Source organism: Malaya genurostris, chromosome 2 (genome assembly GCF_030247185.1).
Source record: "Malaya genurostris strain Urasoe2022 chromosome 2, Malgen_1.1, whole genome shotgun sequence".
Classification (NCBI taxonomy): Eukaryota; Metazoa; Arthropoda; class Insecta; order Diptera; family Culicidae; genus Malaya; species Malaya genurostris.
Window position 1 is genome coordinate 324,431,213 of NC_080571.1, and position 20,243 is coordinate 324,451,455.

At 36.3% G+C, this 20,243-nt stretch overlaps 1 protein-coding gene across 3 annotated transcripts in view; it reads right to left on the reverse strand.

Moving 5' to 3' along the window:
• LOC131431384 (paired box protein Pax-7-like) overlaps window positions 1-20,243 on the reverse strand; it is a 49,504-nt gene that overhangs the window by 10,586 nt on the left and 18,675 nt on the right. For all 3 annotated transcript variants that reach the window (XM_058597065.1, XM_058597066.1, XM_058597064.1), the window contains 2 exons: window positions 14,085-14,377; window positions 5,621-5,678 (listed from right to left, as the gene is read on the reverse strand). In XM_058597065.1, coding sequence (XP_058453048.1) covers window positions 5,621-5,678; window positions 14,085-14,377 — 351 coding nt within the window. The remainder of the gene's footprint in view (window positions 1-5,620; window positions 5,679-14,084; window positions 14,378-20,243) is intronic.

A 20,243-nucleotide genomic window follows, 5' to 3' on the forward strand; every position in this document is an offset into this window, starting at 1 on the left:
TAAACCAGATGATGGCAGCATTTTCGAGTTGAAAGCAATTTCATAATTATATTGATTAGAACTACTTACAGCAATAAATGCTGAAAGAACATAACACCGAATCAGTTCGTCGAGATCAGCAAATGCGTGTGTGACAAATAGTTTCATTCAATTTTCTCGCAGATGACTCAACCGTTTTCTACAAGCTCAGATTCATATGAAAAGTCGTATGCTCCCAAACAAGGTTTCTCAAATATCTTTGGATCCGACTTCTGGTTCCGGAAATACAGGATGATATGTGAAACGAAAATAAAATTTTGTAACTAATTTTTCTCGTATATAGCTGAACCGATCTAAGATTCAAATTAAATCTAAGAATCATCTAAGATTCAAACGAAAAGTTTTAAGGTCCTATAAAACATCTTGCTTTTTAGTCAGATCCAACTTACGGTGTATGGATACATGGTGATTAGTATAAAAATGTCCATTTCACATAAATTGATGAGGCTAATCGGGTCTATTGATTTGAGTAGTCGACAACCAAATAAAATTATTTCAGTTTAAGCGGTATTCAATTTCCGATCCGGAAGGCACCCAAAAATTTAACCCGCACTACAATTTCTCAAAGATGTCTACACTGATATTCAAACATTTTGATACGAATGTGAACTATACAGCTCCTCAGTTGAATTTAACAGACTTCGGTTAAACCGACTTTCGAATTCCGGTTCCAGTATCGTTCCCCAAAGCTCAATCGTTTTCTTAAAAGAAGGCCAAATCGAATTTCATAAACAAAAATTCATATTAAACGATTTTATCCGATTCTGGAATTACAGGGTGAGGAGTTTTTAAAATTCAAACCGATAGAGAAGATGACAATCCCGAAAAGCTTTAAAGTTTTACTCAAAACTATTGCAATTTATTCGTCATATGGCCATACAAATCGGTTTGGGTAATGTTGGTTCCTGAATAACGGCTCTGGAAGTACCTTGAATAACCGTAAACTCAAAAGTGGAACTTACTTCGACATATCATGGAATGTTCAATCGACTGTCACACTTTTAGATTCAAATTCAATCCGATTTGCAGTTTTGACATTACAGAGTAATGAGTGATTAAAATATCCATTTGTCGCTTAAAACGACAGTCATTAAAATAATGTCATGAGAACTAAAACACCGAAGAATATTCATGCAAAAAACACATGCGGATTGATAAAAAAAAGGTATCATCTCACTGCTAGGTGGATTAACCACGTATTCAGTTCAGCTACGGCATCGCAATTCAGTAATTTCGTACGAGACCTCAGGACCTTCCATTAAAAACTAAGATTGTGAAAATCGCTCGACCCATCACTGAGAAAAATGAGTGAAATCAATTTGAGAAAATATGACTACTATTTCCTGTGCTTCCGGAATCAGAAACTGGAAACCAGGATAACCGAAAACAGTTTGATTTGCCGTCTGCTGATAATAACTATCGAATGGAGTAGTTTTTGTCCCTCTGAGTGATGGTATAAAAGTTTTATAACACTTTACTCTATAATTCCCTAACCGGAAGTCAGATACAAATGAAAAGGACCATAAGACCATTCATTTGAATCTGAATTAAAATTGTTAAAATCGGTTACGTCATCTTTAAGAAAAGCGAGTAATTTGAAATTGGAATTTTTACACTAATTACCACATAATAACGGGACCGGAAGTCGGGTCTAGATGAAATTCAGAAGTTTTGTGAATGAATGGTTTCTGAATCTGTAAAAATCTTGTAAAAATCGGTCACGCCATCTCTAAGAGAAATCAGTACACATATTTTCACTTTCTTGCACATTTTACGCCATAACTTTCTATGTGACTGCAGAGCTTTCTTTTGAATCTAAGTTTGTAAAAATCGGTCCATCCATCTCAGTCAGTGAAAGTCAGTGCAAAAAAACGTTGTGTATGACACACCGACATTTTGCGTATTCGACGAACTGAATCGAATGGTATATGACACTCGGCCCTCCGAACCTTGCTTCAAAAGTCGGTTTTCACAGTGATTACATAACCTTTCTATATAAGAAAGGCAAAAATGTTTGGTACGAAGCGAACAGTATCAAAGCTAAATAAAATGGAGGTTAAATGCGGGGCAAAATGAACGACACACGGAAAGACCGAAATCAGCATTTTGGCAAAAAATTAGTTGATTTTCTGATTTTAGTTAGTTATTTTTTGAGACAACTAAAAAAATTTTACTTTTGCACACTTCATTTCCATTCAACTAATTTTTTAGTTGAATTGGAGAAATGAAACGTTGTTTTCAACCAACATAAATGGTTGAATTGGTTTCTGCAATTTGCAGCTATATGGCGCACTGTCACCGAAAAAACGTTAACGCCGTAATGACTACTAGCCACTAGATGGCATACCACTACCGAAAAAAAATCAGTCGCGGTTGTCTTTTCTATATTGGTAGGTATAAATACGATGTTGTATTGGAAAAAAGACATAAACGAGCATTCAGTGTTTAGACATAAAAATAGCATTCAGTGTGTTAAGTTTGCTCTTGACCTTGATCGCAAGGTTTGATTAATAATTTAAGGAATAGATTCGGGAAACTAATAGGGATCGACAGTTGTTGATGGAATTTAGCTTGGCTCTGCTCATCCGCAGTCTCGTTACTCCATCGTAGCTGATGTGTGTAGCGATGAACTGGTCCGGCGGGAAGGGCCAGGTGAATTACTGTCTGATACTGGTAAAGATATCGGGTTCGATTCCTGATGTGATCAAGGATCTTCCCGGGTTAGAAATTTTCTTGATTAACCCTGGATAGTAAATCCGAAATATTTGAATGTTATTTTGGTGTTAGTCAGAAGAATCTATACCTGCTAGATTAATCAGATCGTTTTCTTTTGTTTACTGGGCAAGATATGTGCAAAAATATTAATTATCATTTAGATAACTCGTTCTGCTCACACCTTTGTTGGGATATGAGGTGGTATCATCATCATCATCTGAGGTCCCCTCCTAAAACAAAATCCTGGCCGCATCAACGATGTGTATCATGAGGTTTGCTGGAAAAGTTTGGGCAACACAAGTTTCAATTCGTCAAATCTGACATCAGCGTCGTATATTTCAGTGTCTCAAATCGTATGCATGCTCAAAACACTGTCATTTAAGTCTACTTGTGCTCCTTATCCTTGAAATAGCTTCCTGAGCAGGAATACCATATGGCAAGCGGAAAAGGAAAGGTAGCACAGATTTTGGAAGATATTGTTTGTCAAAATTTTCAAAGAAATATGTCGTGTAGCAAGCCATCTGTTCTTGTAGCCTGAGGAGCGACATTTGAATTGCAACCGGTATCATCAAATAGGAAAAAAAAACCTTCTGTACTTTTCATTAACCTAAACAAATGTTTCATTCTGTTTTAGTCGTATTTGGCATCTTTCCATTACAAAAATAACTATAGAATGGTGCGCAATGAGCACCGTTGCATAGGAATGGGAATTGCTTCTTTAAGCATTCTTCACGTTATATTTCCTTGTTTACCGTTCCGGTAATGATGTAGGGTTGGCTTGTTCGACCACAGCTGCATATTGCCTGCTAATCAGGGTTTCAACCGTCACATTCTGTGTCATTACGATTCGGTATAGTTTTCACCTTGAACGACTTCATACTTTGCCGGTGCTAGGAAGTATGTATAAAAATTAGAGATTTTCTAGACACCATCAACGTTCGATATGCACTATAGAATTTGTTGGAAATTACTGGAATTTGCCGTAATAATTGAAAGAGAAAGTGTCATTTGCACTTGGGGCGATTTCTAATGTTCATCGAGAATTGCATTTTATACATGCTCTTCTTTCAACGCCATCTTCGATATAGAAGCTTGTAGTCGCACCAAAAATTGACTTTACATCATGAACAGACAAACGTTCATCAGTCTGTGAAATATTTTACGCGTTGATGAAGTATTTCCAGATTTATACGTATTCAAGGGTGTTGAAACAAGCCTTATGTGATATTATTTTGGATTGGATCAGTTAGTTCAGAGTTTAGAGTGATTTGCTCCTTTCGTTTTAGTCTATTTCCTTCCACAAATTTTACGATATATTTTCAGTGTCACTAATATTTTCACTGATTCACTAATTCTAACTTGTTTTATGAGCATTTGGGATAATATTACCAAACTCATAGTTGTTATGGTTTCGGTTAAGCAGAAATTCCAATATTTCTAAATTAAATACATTATACAAAAAAATTTAACAAGTTGTTTCTTGTTTTTTTTTCTGAGTTGTGCACCATGGCTTTCCGAACAAACTGTTTAGGTTTTCTTATAGAGGAAGGGTTGAAATCACTGTGAAAACCGACTTTTGAACCGAGGACCAGAAAAGCGTGTGTCATATACAATACGAGTCAGTTCTTTGGGATCGCAAAATGTCCATGTGTGTCTATATATTTACTCAATTTGTGTTTTTATTAGTGAAATGTAAAGATAAAAAATACTATATTCTTGAAGACAAGCAGTAAATTTTTCTAGTCTACTAGTCTTGTTGGTTGACAACCCAGCAAACCAACAATTGTTCCGGATCCATAGCGTTATGTGTATTCAAAGTTTCAAATCTCTACTCCAAGTTACAGTGCAAAACAACGTAAGAAAATTTAAAATCGGACTTAAAATGTATCCACTCGATAGGTAGTGCTAGTTAGTGATCACGATGAAAATTCGATTATTCATACAATTATGACATCATCACACAATTAGGTGGATTGAATGTTTTTTTGTCAGGCTTTTTGATTTGTCAAATTTCATTTTCCACCACAAGAGTCTGCGCCTACTGCACGCAATAATTTCCAACTGCTACCCATCATCAATTAGGAACCTAAATCATCGGTGAAAAATTGCCGGTTAGATTCAATAAAATGTGCATACTGCTCGAAATTTGATTACGTTCAAAATTGATGACAACCGAATCGAATAAACAAATTGGAAATGTTTGGGGGAGTGGGAACCAAATCTAGTCGGAAATACCCACGTACATATTTCGGGTCTACCCGTCCAAATTTAGCATATGCGAAGATACACCCCAATATGTTATGCTGCTGCGTTCGTTCATAACCCAGGGTTAAAGTTGGCAAAGGAGTGTCAGAAATTTTATTTATTCAACCCCTTAGTAGTGCGGAACCCTTTTTCAGTCTTCCCTAACCTAGGCTTTGGATGAACAAGATGAGAATAATGTTCTTTATGCCATTTGACACGACCTCCTGTGGTTAGTTCGGGTTTGCACTGATACCGGAGTATTTCGTAAAAATTGACTAAAATATACGACCCTATCCCGGAGAAAGCACAATTGCCGTAAAATTCAAGTGGTGCTTAGATGAATAAACATAAATTCGCACTAATAAATTTATCGAATTCGAATAGTGAATATTTACATCCACCGAGCTAGGCAAATCGATGAGAGCACGAGATTTGAAGGGACACGTGTGTGTACAAGTTACGGTTTTTTTTACTACGGTAAGAAGATATATCGGGTGTTTTTCAAGGAAGAATAACAATTTACCATTCGTAGATTAAATTAGATTAGGCTGATTATTTAACTGTATAATGAACTGATTTGAAACGTTGATTGAAAATGTAGGGTGCATGCAAACTAGTATACCTTTATGTAGTTGGTTCTCGTGTTTCCGACATTTGGCACGTCTGTTTTGGAACCAAACCTGTAAAAATAAAAGAAAGATATTAATTTGCAATTATCATAAACAATTCAGCGAACATAATCAATTTTCACTATTAGTATAGCAGGTTGGAATTGATATGCCAATTTGTACATCATTTCCAGTTCCATTAGTTGTAATCTCATTTCTCACACTATACAACAATGGTAAAATGAAGACATCACAGTGCTATTGCTTTTTCGTCATGCTATTACTTTAATCAGCCTTCTCCATGGTTTCACCGATGCTAACCGAATGCCGTTCATGTAAAAAGAACCGTTCAATTAAATTAATTTGCTCAACATTATGTAGTGAATTTGGCGTGTTACGTAAATCGGACATTAATTTTCCACTAATTGATTGGATTGTTACTTTCTCCCACACTGCGCTCGGTTGGCTGGTAGCTATTTATCTTTTAGGAAACACTTTTCTTTCTAGATTTTGTCGCCCACCCCCGTTAAATATTCTTTGCCAAGACAAATCCATCGCTACGTGGAAATCCCTCTACGCTCAGAGGAAAAACTGTTCGACTGATGGTAGAGTGTGTGCAGGATTATTTATTGCCCTGTGATGAAAATGCCATTTTTCCAACTTGTAGTGTGAAGTGGAGAGATTTTCCCTAATAAAATAAATTAAGGGTATCAAAATCTTTCCACTACTTTTACAGGAACGAAAATGCCGTTTGCATGATTCGCGTGTTTTGTTTCTTACAATTAGGTGAATTATGCTGACCACTTAACTATAGACTCGGATTCATAGCAGGAGCCAGTATGACTGAATCTGTTGGCTGTCCTCTGGGACTGGGACCCCGTGATGAACAAAGAAATCGCGCTTCAAGCAATTTATATCAATTTTCCTCCCAGCTGTTAAATTAACTGTGAGTTATGGGCCAGCGAGGATCATAACTCGTCGCTGAGATACTGCAAAGTGACGGACGGAGAAGAGTGCGCTATTCAACCTGAAAGAGAATGACCATCAGAAGAAGACTCGGCTATAGAACTGCTAGAGTAGAGGATAGACCACTTGAATTCTGGAAAGCAAGGATAACCCAGATTTATGTTCAATTTCGAGCTGCTAAGTGGTCAAGTTAAATGAGTTAATTCTCTGTTGCATTCTAGAAGCGTTATATTACAGAATGGGCGGATTTTCATTGGTTTATTAGTCAAAATAAGACAGGAATGCATGTAATTCTGTAAAACGTATAGTTTGACTTATGCTATTGAGACTTAGAGACTACACACTTTGAGTAAATTGAGTGAATTTATGTGTCTTCTGTGACCGATATATTCGAGCGTCAAAATTGACACATTTCCACAGGTGATTTTACCTAAGAGTATTACATGTTGAAAAATGTGATTTTACGTGCCTATGTGAATTTCTGAGTATGAGTGTAAGTCATTCTTGTTAAATCCTGTCATTTCACGAATTACATTACCCGTAAATTTCATATTTTTCAACACTTTCTTCTAACTAATTCTTTTAATCCTAGGTAAGATCAAATCCCAACCACACATAAAGACTGTCCCAGAAAGTATGGACGCACTTCGATTTCGCTGTAAAAAATTCACAAGTGTTAGATATTCAAATTTTATTTGATATACTGATAATATTAGACTACAACAACAGAATATTATTCTCAACATTTGCTACCTAGCCATTGTAGACTAGCTGGCGCACAGACTTCTAGGCGACAAGTTTTGACACTTTTTTCCAATCTTTTTACAACTGTTGAATGGTTTCGGCTGCCGAGACATGTTTCCTAAGATGTGCCTTCGTTAATGCCCAAAATTCCTCAATTGGTCGAAGTTGTGGGCAATTTGGTGGATTCATGTCTTTTGGGACGAAAGTGACATTTTTAGTAGTATACCATTCTACCGTTGATTTCGAGTAGTGGCAAGAAGCAAGATCTGGCCAGAAGACAACAGGATCCTTGTGGCTTCGAATAATGGGTAGAAGTTTTTGTAAACATTTCTTGATGTATATGGTTTAACACTTGTCCTTCTCGCTCCGTATAATATTGTGGTCCCGGCAAGGATTTGTAATCGAGTTTCACGTAGGTTTCGTCGTCCATGATTATGCAGTTCAAATTTCAGGCAAGAATTGTATTGTACAGCTTTCGAACCCTCGGCCTGATCGATGCTTCTTGTTTCGGACTACGTTTTGGTTGTTTCTGCTTCTTATAAGTTTGAAGATTCAAACGTGCTTTAGCACGAAAAACATTTGACTTCGAAGTGGCACTTTTTTGGCCACATCCCGAACTGAAACCTTCTTCTTTTGCTCGGACGCCTTCAGTATACGTTTATCCAACTGAGGATTAGCAGGACCTTTTTTTCGACCCGTTTTCGGTTTATTCTCAAAGGTGTTATCCTCACCGAACTTTCTGATTGAATTTCGCAAGGCCTTTTTGAAGAAAAACTCCTTCCATACTTTCTGATACAGTCCTTAGTCAGAAAGTTTTTCAGATATGAGAGTTGAATGACCAAGCCGTCATAAACCTGGTTTGATAATAACTAAACATATCTGAAATTCATTTGACATTTTACGTCAAGCTTTTGAAATCAGAGACAGTAAAGTAAAATTTGCAGGGAGACTTTTGGATGTGTTTAATCATCGAGATCGTATAAAAACACCTAACAGAAAGAGGTTTAAGATACTTATCGCTAATCAAATGTTTGATTTTGACGAACGTCATGAAAAGTAATAACGTTTGCCCTGTCAGGAAAAGTAATAACGTTTGGCCCTGGCCCCTCCCGAAATCAAAAACAGATATATAATTATTTAGATGATCTCAGTCATGTGTTACAGAAAAAACAAGACAGTAAACGTCTAGAAATGTGATACAATAACAGTGTCAGTGGAAAAGTTTAAAGTGTCTGTTAAAACCACCCGTAAAAGGCACACCGAAAATTAAGTACATAAGCAATCTTCAGTAACATTATTTTTTTTTTATCTTTAAGCCCCTCCCGAAATGAAATCCTGGGTACGGGCCTGACGTTTGGACTTAAAAACATGGACAAAAATTGCCGATTTATCATGGGTTCACCTTCACCAGCACTGACGGAACTACCCATGCAGTATCAATTACAGTAACCCATGAGTCAACAGACACAGTCGAACTCGAACCGTGATGGCAGAACTTTGGCGAAATTTAAACAATCATTTTGGCAAACATTAAAACAACTGAAATTCTTGGTATTTTTCGCTTGATAGATAACTTGCATTCACCGAGATTTTCGGTTTCAGGAAGACTATAAATTATCGAAATCTTCGTCGCTTTTGGAAAGAAATTACCGAATTTTAAGCAATCAATTGCAATGATGTTTCAAGCATGAAATAAAAAGTCCAGTTAAAACTAGTTATCATAGATTGATTGATTTCAACATTATGTTGGCGGTTGAACTGATAGGCAGGCACTGTAAAAAAAAAAACAATATATAATATGATGAAAATACTTTTTTTTTGCTCGTTCTAATAATTTTTCCGCGGAGATGGAGTTCAGTTGAACCAACGATGGGGGCGGCAAATCGCAAATCTCTTAGTTTGCCCCGGGCGCCAAATTTCCTCGATACGCCACTGGCTACAACGAAAGTAATGGCTTAATAAAACATTGAATATGTAAGGAAATATATCATACTGGTATCCAATCTATTTTATGCAGTAGATTAGAGTTACCATTATTTTTATCCCGTGTGCGTTACGATTCTTTGGGGGATTTCGGACTTAATTTTTAATTGCAACTGATTCCACATGTTACCACAAGTACTTATTCACATCGCTCAGTTTTTCACTGAAGAAAAATGGCTACTTTGATTAATCACCGAATTTCGTTTGCATAAATGCTGTTTATTGATGTCGTTTTCGCTTGAGAAAACTGAAACTGAACCAGGGTAGTTTCATCAAACAAACACGTTTCACGAAACTGTGTTGATTTCGCACTTAGCAACGGGGATTTGAGCAAACCTGATACAAAATTCAGGTTCGAAACCTACTCGATTTTCAATTCAACAACGTTGAAACTAGGTTCGAAACTAGCTTCAAACAAACGGTTTGACAGCAGTTAGTGTTAAAACTGGGATAGGTTTGGCATCAAGCGAAAAAAAGATGAGATTCCGGTAAGTTGATGTCATTAATTTGTTGATTTCGGTAATATAATAAACCGAGTATTTCGGAAAAGGCTATCTTTGCTAGAATTTCGGTAATATATCATTTCGCCGTTCGTTTTCCGCATTTTTTTTTCGCCGAGATCAAAATTAAGTTTTAAATGTGTACATGTCAGGAAGCAAAAGTCACCTCCACTGGTTTCGGAGCTTCATGCAGCTCACCCTGGATGGCAACGACTGACTGGGCACTTCGTATTTTACTTCCCCCACGAAGGAAGTGAGTTCTGAAGTGAAGCTCATTTCACACATCAAGTTCCCCAAGAAATTGCTGCTGTGGGTGACAATCAGCCAGAAAGGGGATGTCAAAGCCGTTATTCTTTCACTCCGGACTCCGGAAATCTATAGTACGAAATGCCTGCTGGAAGGTTTTTTTTTGTTCATCAATAAATATCATATCGTAGAAGACGCAGTGTTCTGGCAGGATCTGACATTGGCCCACTACTCGAAGCGATCGTTGGAGGAGATAGAGCGGCTGAATATCGATGTGTTACCGAAGTCGGCGAACCCGCCCGATGTCTCCCAGCTGCGTCTTATCGAGAATTTCTGAGCCAACCTGAAGCGTAAGATCTACTCCAATAATTTTGTCGCGAAAACTGAGAAAGAATTGAAAAGAAAAACGAAGAATGAACAGAGATGGCATTTCACTAGAGTGATACACCAGGGCGTAGGTTTCAATTATACTCTGCGGATACATTTGCTACGCTACACACAAAGAGGAAAGCGCACTTCTTCTCAGTATCCAGACAGACAGACTTTGAGTGCGCGCTTGTGTTGAAAGAAGCTGGTGCGAGAAATAACATTCTCTTCGCACGAATCGCTCTCACGCGCTCTCGCCTAAATACATTTAAGTAATCACTGGCGCGTGATGGTGAGCGAACACTTCTGTGAACTTCAATTAATAGAGAGTGGATCTGGCCTTGCTATGAAAAATTTGCAATGAAAACCGAGAATTTAACGATAAATTGTTTTATTATGCTGATTTTGCGTGCCCCACGCTTCTTCTACGCAAACCATACACCAGAGTGCTCACCGGCGTGTACACCTCTGTGAAAGTATCTGCATCCACCTCAGAGAATTTATTAGCTAATTCTCTAGCACTTTGCGTTTTTGTTAAACATGTTAAACTTTTATAAAACTGAGTTTACAAACACTTCTAAAGTATATTTTACAGAATTAAAAATTCACCTGATTTTGAATGACTATTATTTTTCATTCATAATTTCAACATCTTATAAGTGGTTGTTGTCAGCTACAACATATCAAAAACGAAAAACAATCAAATATACCCATTTCAAAATATTGATTTTTCAGTGTTATTTCTAATTGAAATAAAAATAAAAACAAAATTTACAGTAAACTTTTTTGCACATCGCCAATAATGATCTAAAATATTGTTAAATACAAATGATATAAGAGCATAACAAAAAGTTTACATAGCGCTATTGAAGGCTATCGGTTGAATTCGTGAATTTTGAAAATTTCTTGTCACTGGAGAATAAATACGAGAGTATATTTCGTTCTAAAAATAGTTGTCATTGGATACATTTTGTTGAGGGTTTGTTTAGGGAAACTTCGATCACCACTCTTTGAATAACGAAAAAAGGCAAGTGCAAAAGAAAAGTTCGTCTTTTTCGTCATAAAAGAATCGTATGATTCAGTTTTCAATGCTGTCATTCTGGAACATTTCCACTAGCCTGTGTTTCCATAAAATTTAACAACTTTTTATTTTGTTTGCATTTTTTGCATAGACCCTTGCCAACCTTTAGAAGAAGCTGGGGTCCACTAGGAGATTGATAGTAACTATTATCTTTCTCCGGACAAGACCAGCCGTGTGGAATCCGATTGGAAAAAAATAATCAACAACTGAGTTCCTGCTTCCATGGCGTGAAGGCGACAATTGCAGGAGTTTCTTTTTTCCTTCAGTTATCAGTTTTTCAAGGTTTAATATCGCTCTATTTTACTAAAATATTTTTTCATTCAACGGTTTTTTTTTAAATATTTTATCATAATTTCACGACAAAATGATTTCTTATCTATTTCCATCTAGCTTCTGAGAAAAGTTTTATTTGGTATTATTTTTTCTTCTGTGTTATGGCTTACCTTTCAAGATTATCATTCATGTCATTTAATGACAGAAATCAACGATCTCGAAAATTCGTTGATATTGCAATGTTAATATTGCAATGTTAATACGCACTCGTTTATATTGTAGCAATCAATTTCATTGAGGAAAATTTAGGGAAGGTTTTATTCGTTCTGTGATACCGTTGAACATTTTCCTTCAGATTCCTCGAAATAACTGTGAATTCAAACTTTCCAGGACTTCAATGTCGGATATTGTTGAAACGTTCACTCGGGAAGTCCATGAGTTTAATGGTGCATCAGAACATCCTGAATCTGGAACATACTAGATCTCGGGCGAATACTACCACTACTAAAATTTATACTAACAAATATACTGCTCCCGTGATGCTTGTGGAGTGCACAGTAGTATATACGGCCTCTAGTAATAACACGATTCTAGGGTTACCAAAACATGTACATTGAAGGATGATTTGCCAGCCTCAAGAAATTTCCTGATCAATTTCAGCTAATCCCGATCAGTAATGGAGTAGCAATCAGGGGTGGTCGCTCAAGCTCAAGCTAGACCCATGTCAACCTTCAGAATCAGCAAGAAAGCTCTTCTACAAAACGCTACTTCTTCACACTTTTTATGTAAATGATATTAAAACGATACAACTATTGCAATATACCTGGGTATAAAAAACAGAGCTGGTCATATTTTCAAGACACTATGAACACGCTCAGCTTTAGATTCAGTTGTTGAACATGTGAACCAATGTACATGTCATAACTTTGAAATACCTTGGGATCTGAATTGACTTCGAATGCACATGAGAATAACACTTTTGGTATCTAATAACGAATACCTGATAATGAGTAAACTATCTCCGAACTATAACAGGTATTTGAAGGGGTGCTCACCCAGGATATCAAATAAACATCCATATTATTAAGTTAAAACAATTCCAATACCGTTGCTTGCGGCTTCAGAATCTGAATCAGGAATCAGAATTAATTGGCTCAAGTGGCTCGCTCCCCTAGTTATTTGGGGATTTATGCCAAATAAGCATCCATATTATTTAGTTAAAATAAATCCAATAGAGTTACCTAAGGTTTATCTTGAGATGCATGCTTTCGACGCATAAAGGGTGTTACGAAAAAAAAATTGGTGGAACAATAATGTGTGTAAATCAATCAAACTGTTTGTTAACAAATCAAATCATGTCTCTTCTCCAATTAAAATTTATACAGAATAACGGCCAAATATTTCTTGAAGCTTCCTGTTTAGCGAATGCACAGTCTGCTTGATCACACTGAGTCACGCCGAGTTTGCCTTTTTTCCGCAATGGCAAGATTCCAAATCCGACCGAAACAGAGCGGAACAATAGTGTTGCTTAGCAACAGTTTTTCAAGACAATCTTGCATATAAATTTCCTGACTGATAGTCCCGTTGGCGATGAAAATGATCAAGTCACAGGATTAGATGGGCACTTATTGCTTGGAAGCCATGTTGATGAACACTTGACAGATTGTGGCGAAATTTCGCATATGTAAACATTACATTCTCAACTAGTGTAACTTCAGAGACAATGGAAAAGAAAAACGTATGAATTAGTCACCAAGATTTGGCACTTCACTGGAAAATCACGGAAGACCCATTGCTTTCAATGAATTTTATGGAACCTCTCGTCAAAGAACACTTCTCATTTAGTTAACCTCTTATGATAATGATGATTATGTTTACTGATATGTTAAATAAAGGTTTATTAAAAAAGTCATATTTTAATTTTCTCTAAAATTCAACGGTTTTAATATTGCATAACATAGCGCCATCTGACAATGATATCTAATTCTTCGTTCAATACGTGGTAGTTCAATTTCACTACACTGTGATAACAAATGGTTTTCAATACAAATAGGAGTGGTGTTCTTACCCGTATCTTCGTGGATTAAATATATTTTAGAACTGATTGAAAAAAAGTATATCGTCATTACTTCGCATAGGACCTGCTACTTAATTTGTTAAAGTGGCCCATAAAAGGAAACATTTCACGCACCCTAACTGCCAAGATTACAATCCCGTCAGTGATATGATGTTATAGCCACTCAATAAAATCCCAATTGCCACCCCTTTTTGCAACACCAACGAACGAAACATAAGTGTTAAAATTTAAGATGTACTCACTTGCACCCTCGCTTCGCTCAATCCCAGGCGCTGACTGAGCTCTTCCCTCATGAACGCATCCGGGTAGTGGGTTTCTTCGAACAGCCGTTCCAGTTCGTTCAGTTGTTCCAAGGTGAAGTTGGTTCGTGACCGTCGCTGCTTGTTGTTGGCCAAAGTGGATAAACCATGCCCGCTCAGTACGGAATCCGAGGGAACCGGAGAGGATTTCAGCTTTTCGTCACAGGCACTCGTCCCGGCCGGCTCATTCGAATCGTCCTGGTGGTCGTCCGGGGATGATGTTGATTCTCGTTTGTCTGGAATCCGGTCGAAAGAAGATATCAGAGAGACTGTTTTGAGTTGCATGCCTCGTTTGAAGCAATGATTGATGAATATTTTTACCGAACAAAGCAGTAATTCGATAGAAAGATAATCAGTTATTGTTACGGAAAAATTGTGTCGAAGTAAACGCTCTGACCGCTTAATTCTGGTTAGATTATAACATTCATTAATTATGATGTAAAAATCAGTTATTTTTTGCAACGGAATACAAATTTTTTCTTCTCAATATTCAACCAGTTTTTAAAGACTTCATGTTCAAATGATACGGGATTCCGTTAGTGTAGTGTCCTTAACTTTTGAACATATGTTTTAACTTTTTAAACTGTCAGACGGTATTTTTTTCATAACAAAGTAGTTTCACTGAAACGATTGAAAAATAAATTGTAGCAAATTGGTCTCAAATTTTCTATAATTTCGAAACTCATAACCTACACAATATTAAATCCAAATGTACATATTGTACCCGGACCTGTTCCTCAGTCTAACCTAAACTATATCCGGCCATGAAGCGGTAATACAGGATGGAAAAGGGGCGGAAATTAATTTCAGTCCGAAGGAAGGCGCAGGGTAGCAGAACCGTTACTTCGTAATACAAATCTTTTATTCATTATTATTTGTAATGCAATTTATATCAATTTAACACAGTTATAGTCTAAAGTTTCTCGTAGCTCCCAGCGTTTCCAGCGAGGGTGCATTTTAGATGTGATTTCAGATCGGTTTCCCTTCCTTCGTGGATTCGTATTCACCTACAAGTGCGTATCCAAATTATTGCTATGAAGTGCAAGCGTTTTCACAGCTTGAAGTATATAAAAACTTATGAAATCAAGTGCTGGGAAATAATATAGTTCTTCACATTACGAAACTCCGGAACAATATGCCGGTGGGTGAAATCTCGGTCTGGTTCAGTGGTATATCAATTTCATACCCCGTCAAGTGGAAACACGCGCTCGGTGGGTAATGCTGAATGAATGTTTTCATTTTTTTTTGTAGTCATTTGCACCGTCGGAGGATAACTTTCTGGATGAGGGAATTGCTTTATGTTTTGTGTTATAAAGATTTTCTTCCAACAGACTCGCAGGGGATGCTCTTTCGCAGTTAGGGCACATTGTATTTATGAGCTCTAAATTTGAATAGTTCATGCAGTTAAATTACAAAGTGGCACGTTATGAAATTATATTCTCATTACAGACAGTCATAAAAATCAATTAGACTGCAATTGGAAACTGTTGTAAATGTGTTAGCAGGCAGTGTTCGGGAAGATAACCATAAACATAACATATCAACAATTTGCTATAGCATGAATTGACTAAGATGTTTTGTGGAAGGCTGACTCACTCGGTTCAGATCAGAAAATTATTCTGTATTTTTGGTGAAGCTTATAATTTGCCAATCTTACATTCAAGTTGTATTGAGTTTAACTGTAATCGTAAGCGAATTCGTAATGTGTGTAATGTCGCCTTTCTCATATCACTCACATTCCCATACATAATACTGTGCACGGAACGACCGAAATTAGCTCTGCGCCTAATTCGTATTACTGTATTACTGAATTAGTTGATTTTAACAACAAAATTTCCAAAATAACTATAAAATTATTTAAAATTGAGAATTTATTTTGCTGAAAAAAAACTCTTATTTTTAGAGAATGTGTTTAGTTGGCGAATATCCTGGTCACAAACCAGCAATATTTCAATCCAACACGAAATTCTCATTGACAACTAATTTTGTTATTAAAATCAGAAAATTTGTTCCTATTTATCTACCACCATCAATACCGAAGGACAGCACGAAGAAAACAAAAATGAAATTGGTTTTATTAACAAGTTTATTAGCCAAAAACTCATAAGAAGTGTCAAAGCAAAACAATCCATTAAAAACGTGATTAATCCACCTAGCAGTGAGATGATACCTTTTTTTATCATTCCGCATGTGTTTTTTGCATGGATATTCTTGGGTGTTTCAGTTTTCATGACATTATTTTAATCACCGTCGTTTTGAAAGGTAAATTGAGATTTAATCACTCATTACCCTGTGGTGTCGAAACTGCAAATCGTATCGAATTTCAATCTTAACATGTGACAATCGATTGAACATTCCATGAGATGTCGAAGTAAGTTCCACTTTAGAGTTTTTCGTCATTATTTATGGTACTTCCAGAGCCGGTATTCAGGAACAAGCATAAACCAAAAAGATTCGAATGGCCATAAATTAATACGCCAAACAATTTACATCTTCTATATCGGTATGAATTTTAAAAACTCATCGTCTGTAATTCCAGAATCGGATAAAATTCACCAATTTTGCATGGGACCTTAAGTCCTTTAATTTGAATTTTTGTTTTTGAAGTTCGATTTGGCCTTTTTAAGAAAATGATTGAGCTTTGAGAAACGATTCGATACTAAAACCTGAATTCGAAAATCGGTGTAGCCGAAATCAGTTAAATTCACCCGAGGAGTGTGTAGACATCTTTGAGAAATTGTGATACGAATTAAAATTTGGGGGTACATTCTGAATCCAAAAACTAATACCGCTTAAACTGAAATAAATTTATTTGGTAATCGGACTGACTAAAAAGTAAGATGTTTCATAGGATTTTAAGACCTCTCATTTGAATCATAGATGATTCTTAGATTTCATTTGAACCTTAGATCGGTTCAGCCATCTACGAGATTTCTCTCGTGAATTGCATTATTTTAATTTCGTTTCACATATCATCCTGTGGTTCCGCAATCAGAAGTCGAATCCAAACGTAATTCAGGAACCTTGTTTGGGAGTATACTACTTTTCATGTGAATCTGAGTTTGTAGAAAATGATTTAGTTATCTCCGAGAAAATTGAGTGAAATTATTTGTCACACATGCATTTGCTGATCTCGACGAACTGAGTCGTATGGTAACAGATCGGCTGAAAAGTTCGTATCGTTTCTATGAGAGGGCGCCACTAGAATTAAATCCATACCATTTTCAGTTAGTGCCAACCTTCAAAAGATACGTGTATAAATTTGACAGCTGTCTGATTATTAGTTTGTGAGATATTGCATTTTGAGTGAAGCTACTTTTGTTATTGTGAAAAAAATGGAAAAAATGAAATTTCGTGTGTTGATGAAACACTACTTTTTGATGAAAAAAAGTGCCGCCGATACCAAAAAATGGCTTGATGAGTGTTATCCAGACTCTGCACCGGGCGAAGCTACAATTCGTAAGTGGTTTGCAAAATTTCGTACTGGTCATATGAGCACCGAAGACGATGAACACAGTGGACGTCCAAAAGAGGCTGTTACCGATGAAAACGTGAAAAAAATCCACAAAATGATTTTCAATGACCGTAAAGTGAAGTTGATCGAGATAGCTGACACCCTAAAGATATCAAAGGAACGTGTTGGACATATTATTCACGAATATTTGGATATGAGAAAGCTTTGTGCAAAATGGGTGCCGCGTAAGCTCACAATCACAATGTCAATGTCGATGAAAACCATGCTGAAATTGAACGAATTGGGCTTCGAATTGCTCCCTCATCCACCGTATTCTCCAGATTTGGCCCCCAGTGACTTTTTCCTGTTCTCAGACCTCAAGAGAATGCTCGCTGGTAAAAAATTTAGAAGCAATGAAGAGGTAATCGCTGAAACTGAGGCCTATTTTGAGGCAAAGGACAAATCGTACTACAAAAATGGTATCGAAAAGTTGGTAGATCGCTATAATCGCTGTATCGCCTCTGATGGCAATTATGTTGAATAATAAAAACGAATTTTGGCAAAAAAATGTGTGTTTCTACAAACGATACGAACTTTTCAGCCGAACTGTTATATGGAAGTTATGTTCTTCCAGCATTGATTACTGTAAGTAGTTTAAATCAATATATTTATGGAATTATTTTCAACTCGAAAATGCTGATATCATCTGGTTTACATATGCCATATTCAAACGATTATGTTGCCATAAACGAACCGTGCTAAAATCGGTTCGAGGTAAAATATCATGCTGTACACAGTCTTTTGGGTACTTAGAAACAAATGTATGTAACAGTATAAAAAATCGTGTTTTACGTTGCTCCCAAGCATTTCTTTGCCAGACAGCGCTCAAAACTCCCACTGCTGGAATAGGAGAAAAAGTCGCTTACACGAAAATTTCGATATTTCCGTTAAAAATGGACGGATTTTAACAATCTATGGCTTGTTGGATAGGTATTACCGTGCGGAATCTAAGTCTGAAAATATATTCTGTTTTCAAGATCAATTGTGACAGATACTGTCAAAAAACTGAAAATTTTGACATAAAACTTCGCATAACTCAAAAAGTACACATCCGATCTCAAAACCATTCAATAGCGTTCTGGGTGACGGGGAGACCTTTCATTTGCGACTAGTTTGATCAAAATCGGTCCAGCCATCTCTGAGATCTCGACCTCTTAGTTGACAACACACATACAGACACACACACATACACACACGGACATTTATTCAGTTCGTCGAGCTGAATCGATTTGTATATAACATTCGGCCCTCCGGGCCTCGGAAAATTTTCCTAAAGTTTGAGCGAATTCTATACCTATTTTTTATATATATAAAAAAAAGGTAAAAAAGGACAGTCTTGTTGAAACTGTTTGCAAATTGTTTTGATGTTTTTCGCATGTGTTACGAAATATCCATATATAAATTTCTAAAACGATATGTAAAAATGTAGAATAAATATGTAAACTCTTAGTGGAAAGTGTGTTTATTCAGATTTTGTGCGCATTTGAAGTGATTGTGCGTAATAATTGTATATGTCAAATGATGTTTGTTGTATCTTTCAACCTTCCGGGCAACGCCGTCCGGTGTGCTACTTGTATTCGGTTTTTGTTTTCCGAGTGCTCAAAGTTTTCAGTGAGAGAGTCGATTTCGCGAAGTCGAATGAAGAAAACAGCGTTTTAGGAGAAAAATTTTCAAAAAGAAGTTAATGTTTCGTTTATGTCTTTTTCTCCTATAGAACATCGTGTTTATACCTGCCAATATAGGAAAGACAACCGCGACTGAAATTTTTTTCGGTAGTAGTGTTCCATCTAGTGGCTAGTAGCCATTACGGAAAACAACGTTTTATTTCTCTAATTCAACTAAAAAATTAGTTGAATGGAAATGAAGTGTGGCTTAGCTAAGAAATGACAGCACATTCAATTGGTGAATTCAACTAAAAAAATAGCCATTTCAACAAATATTTTATTATTATTATTAAGGGAATTAGAAATAAAAAATCTAAATCAGCAAAAGTAAGATTTTTTTAATTGACTAAAAAAATAACTAACTAAAATAAGAAAATCAACTAATTTTCTCGCCAAAATGCTGATTTCGGTCTTTCCGTGTGGTATTCATTGGCAACAGCAAAGTTCGAGCATCAATTAGCATAATATAAAAATTGGAGCAGTTCTCAGATCGGTTGAGCTTTCTCTGAGAAAACGAAATGAGATCCAATATTTCAGGTACTTCTGGAATCGGATTCCGCACGGAACGACCGAAATTAGCTCTGCACCTAATTCGTATTACTGTTTTTAAATTAGTGGATTTTATCAACAAAATTTCCAAAATAACTATGAAATTAGTTAAAATTGAGAATTTACTTTGCTGAAAAAAACTCTAATTTTTAGAGAATGCGTTTAGTTGGTGAATATCCTGGACACAAACCAGCAATATTTCAATCCAACACGAAATTCTCATTGACAACTAATTTTGTTATTAAAATCAGAGAATTTGTTTCTATAATCATCATTGCTGAAGAACAGTACAAAGAAAACAAAAATGAAATTGGTTTTATTAACAAGTTTATTAGCCAAAAACTCATGAGACGTGTCAAAGCAAAACAATCCATT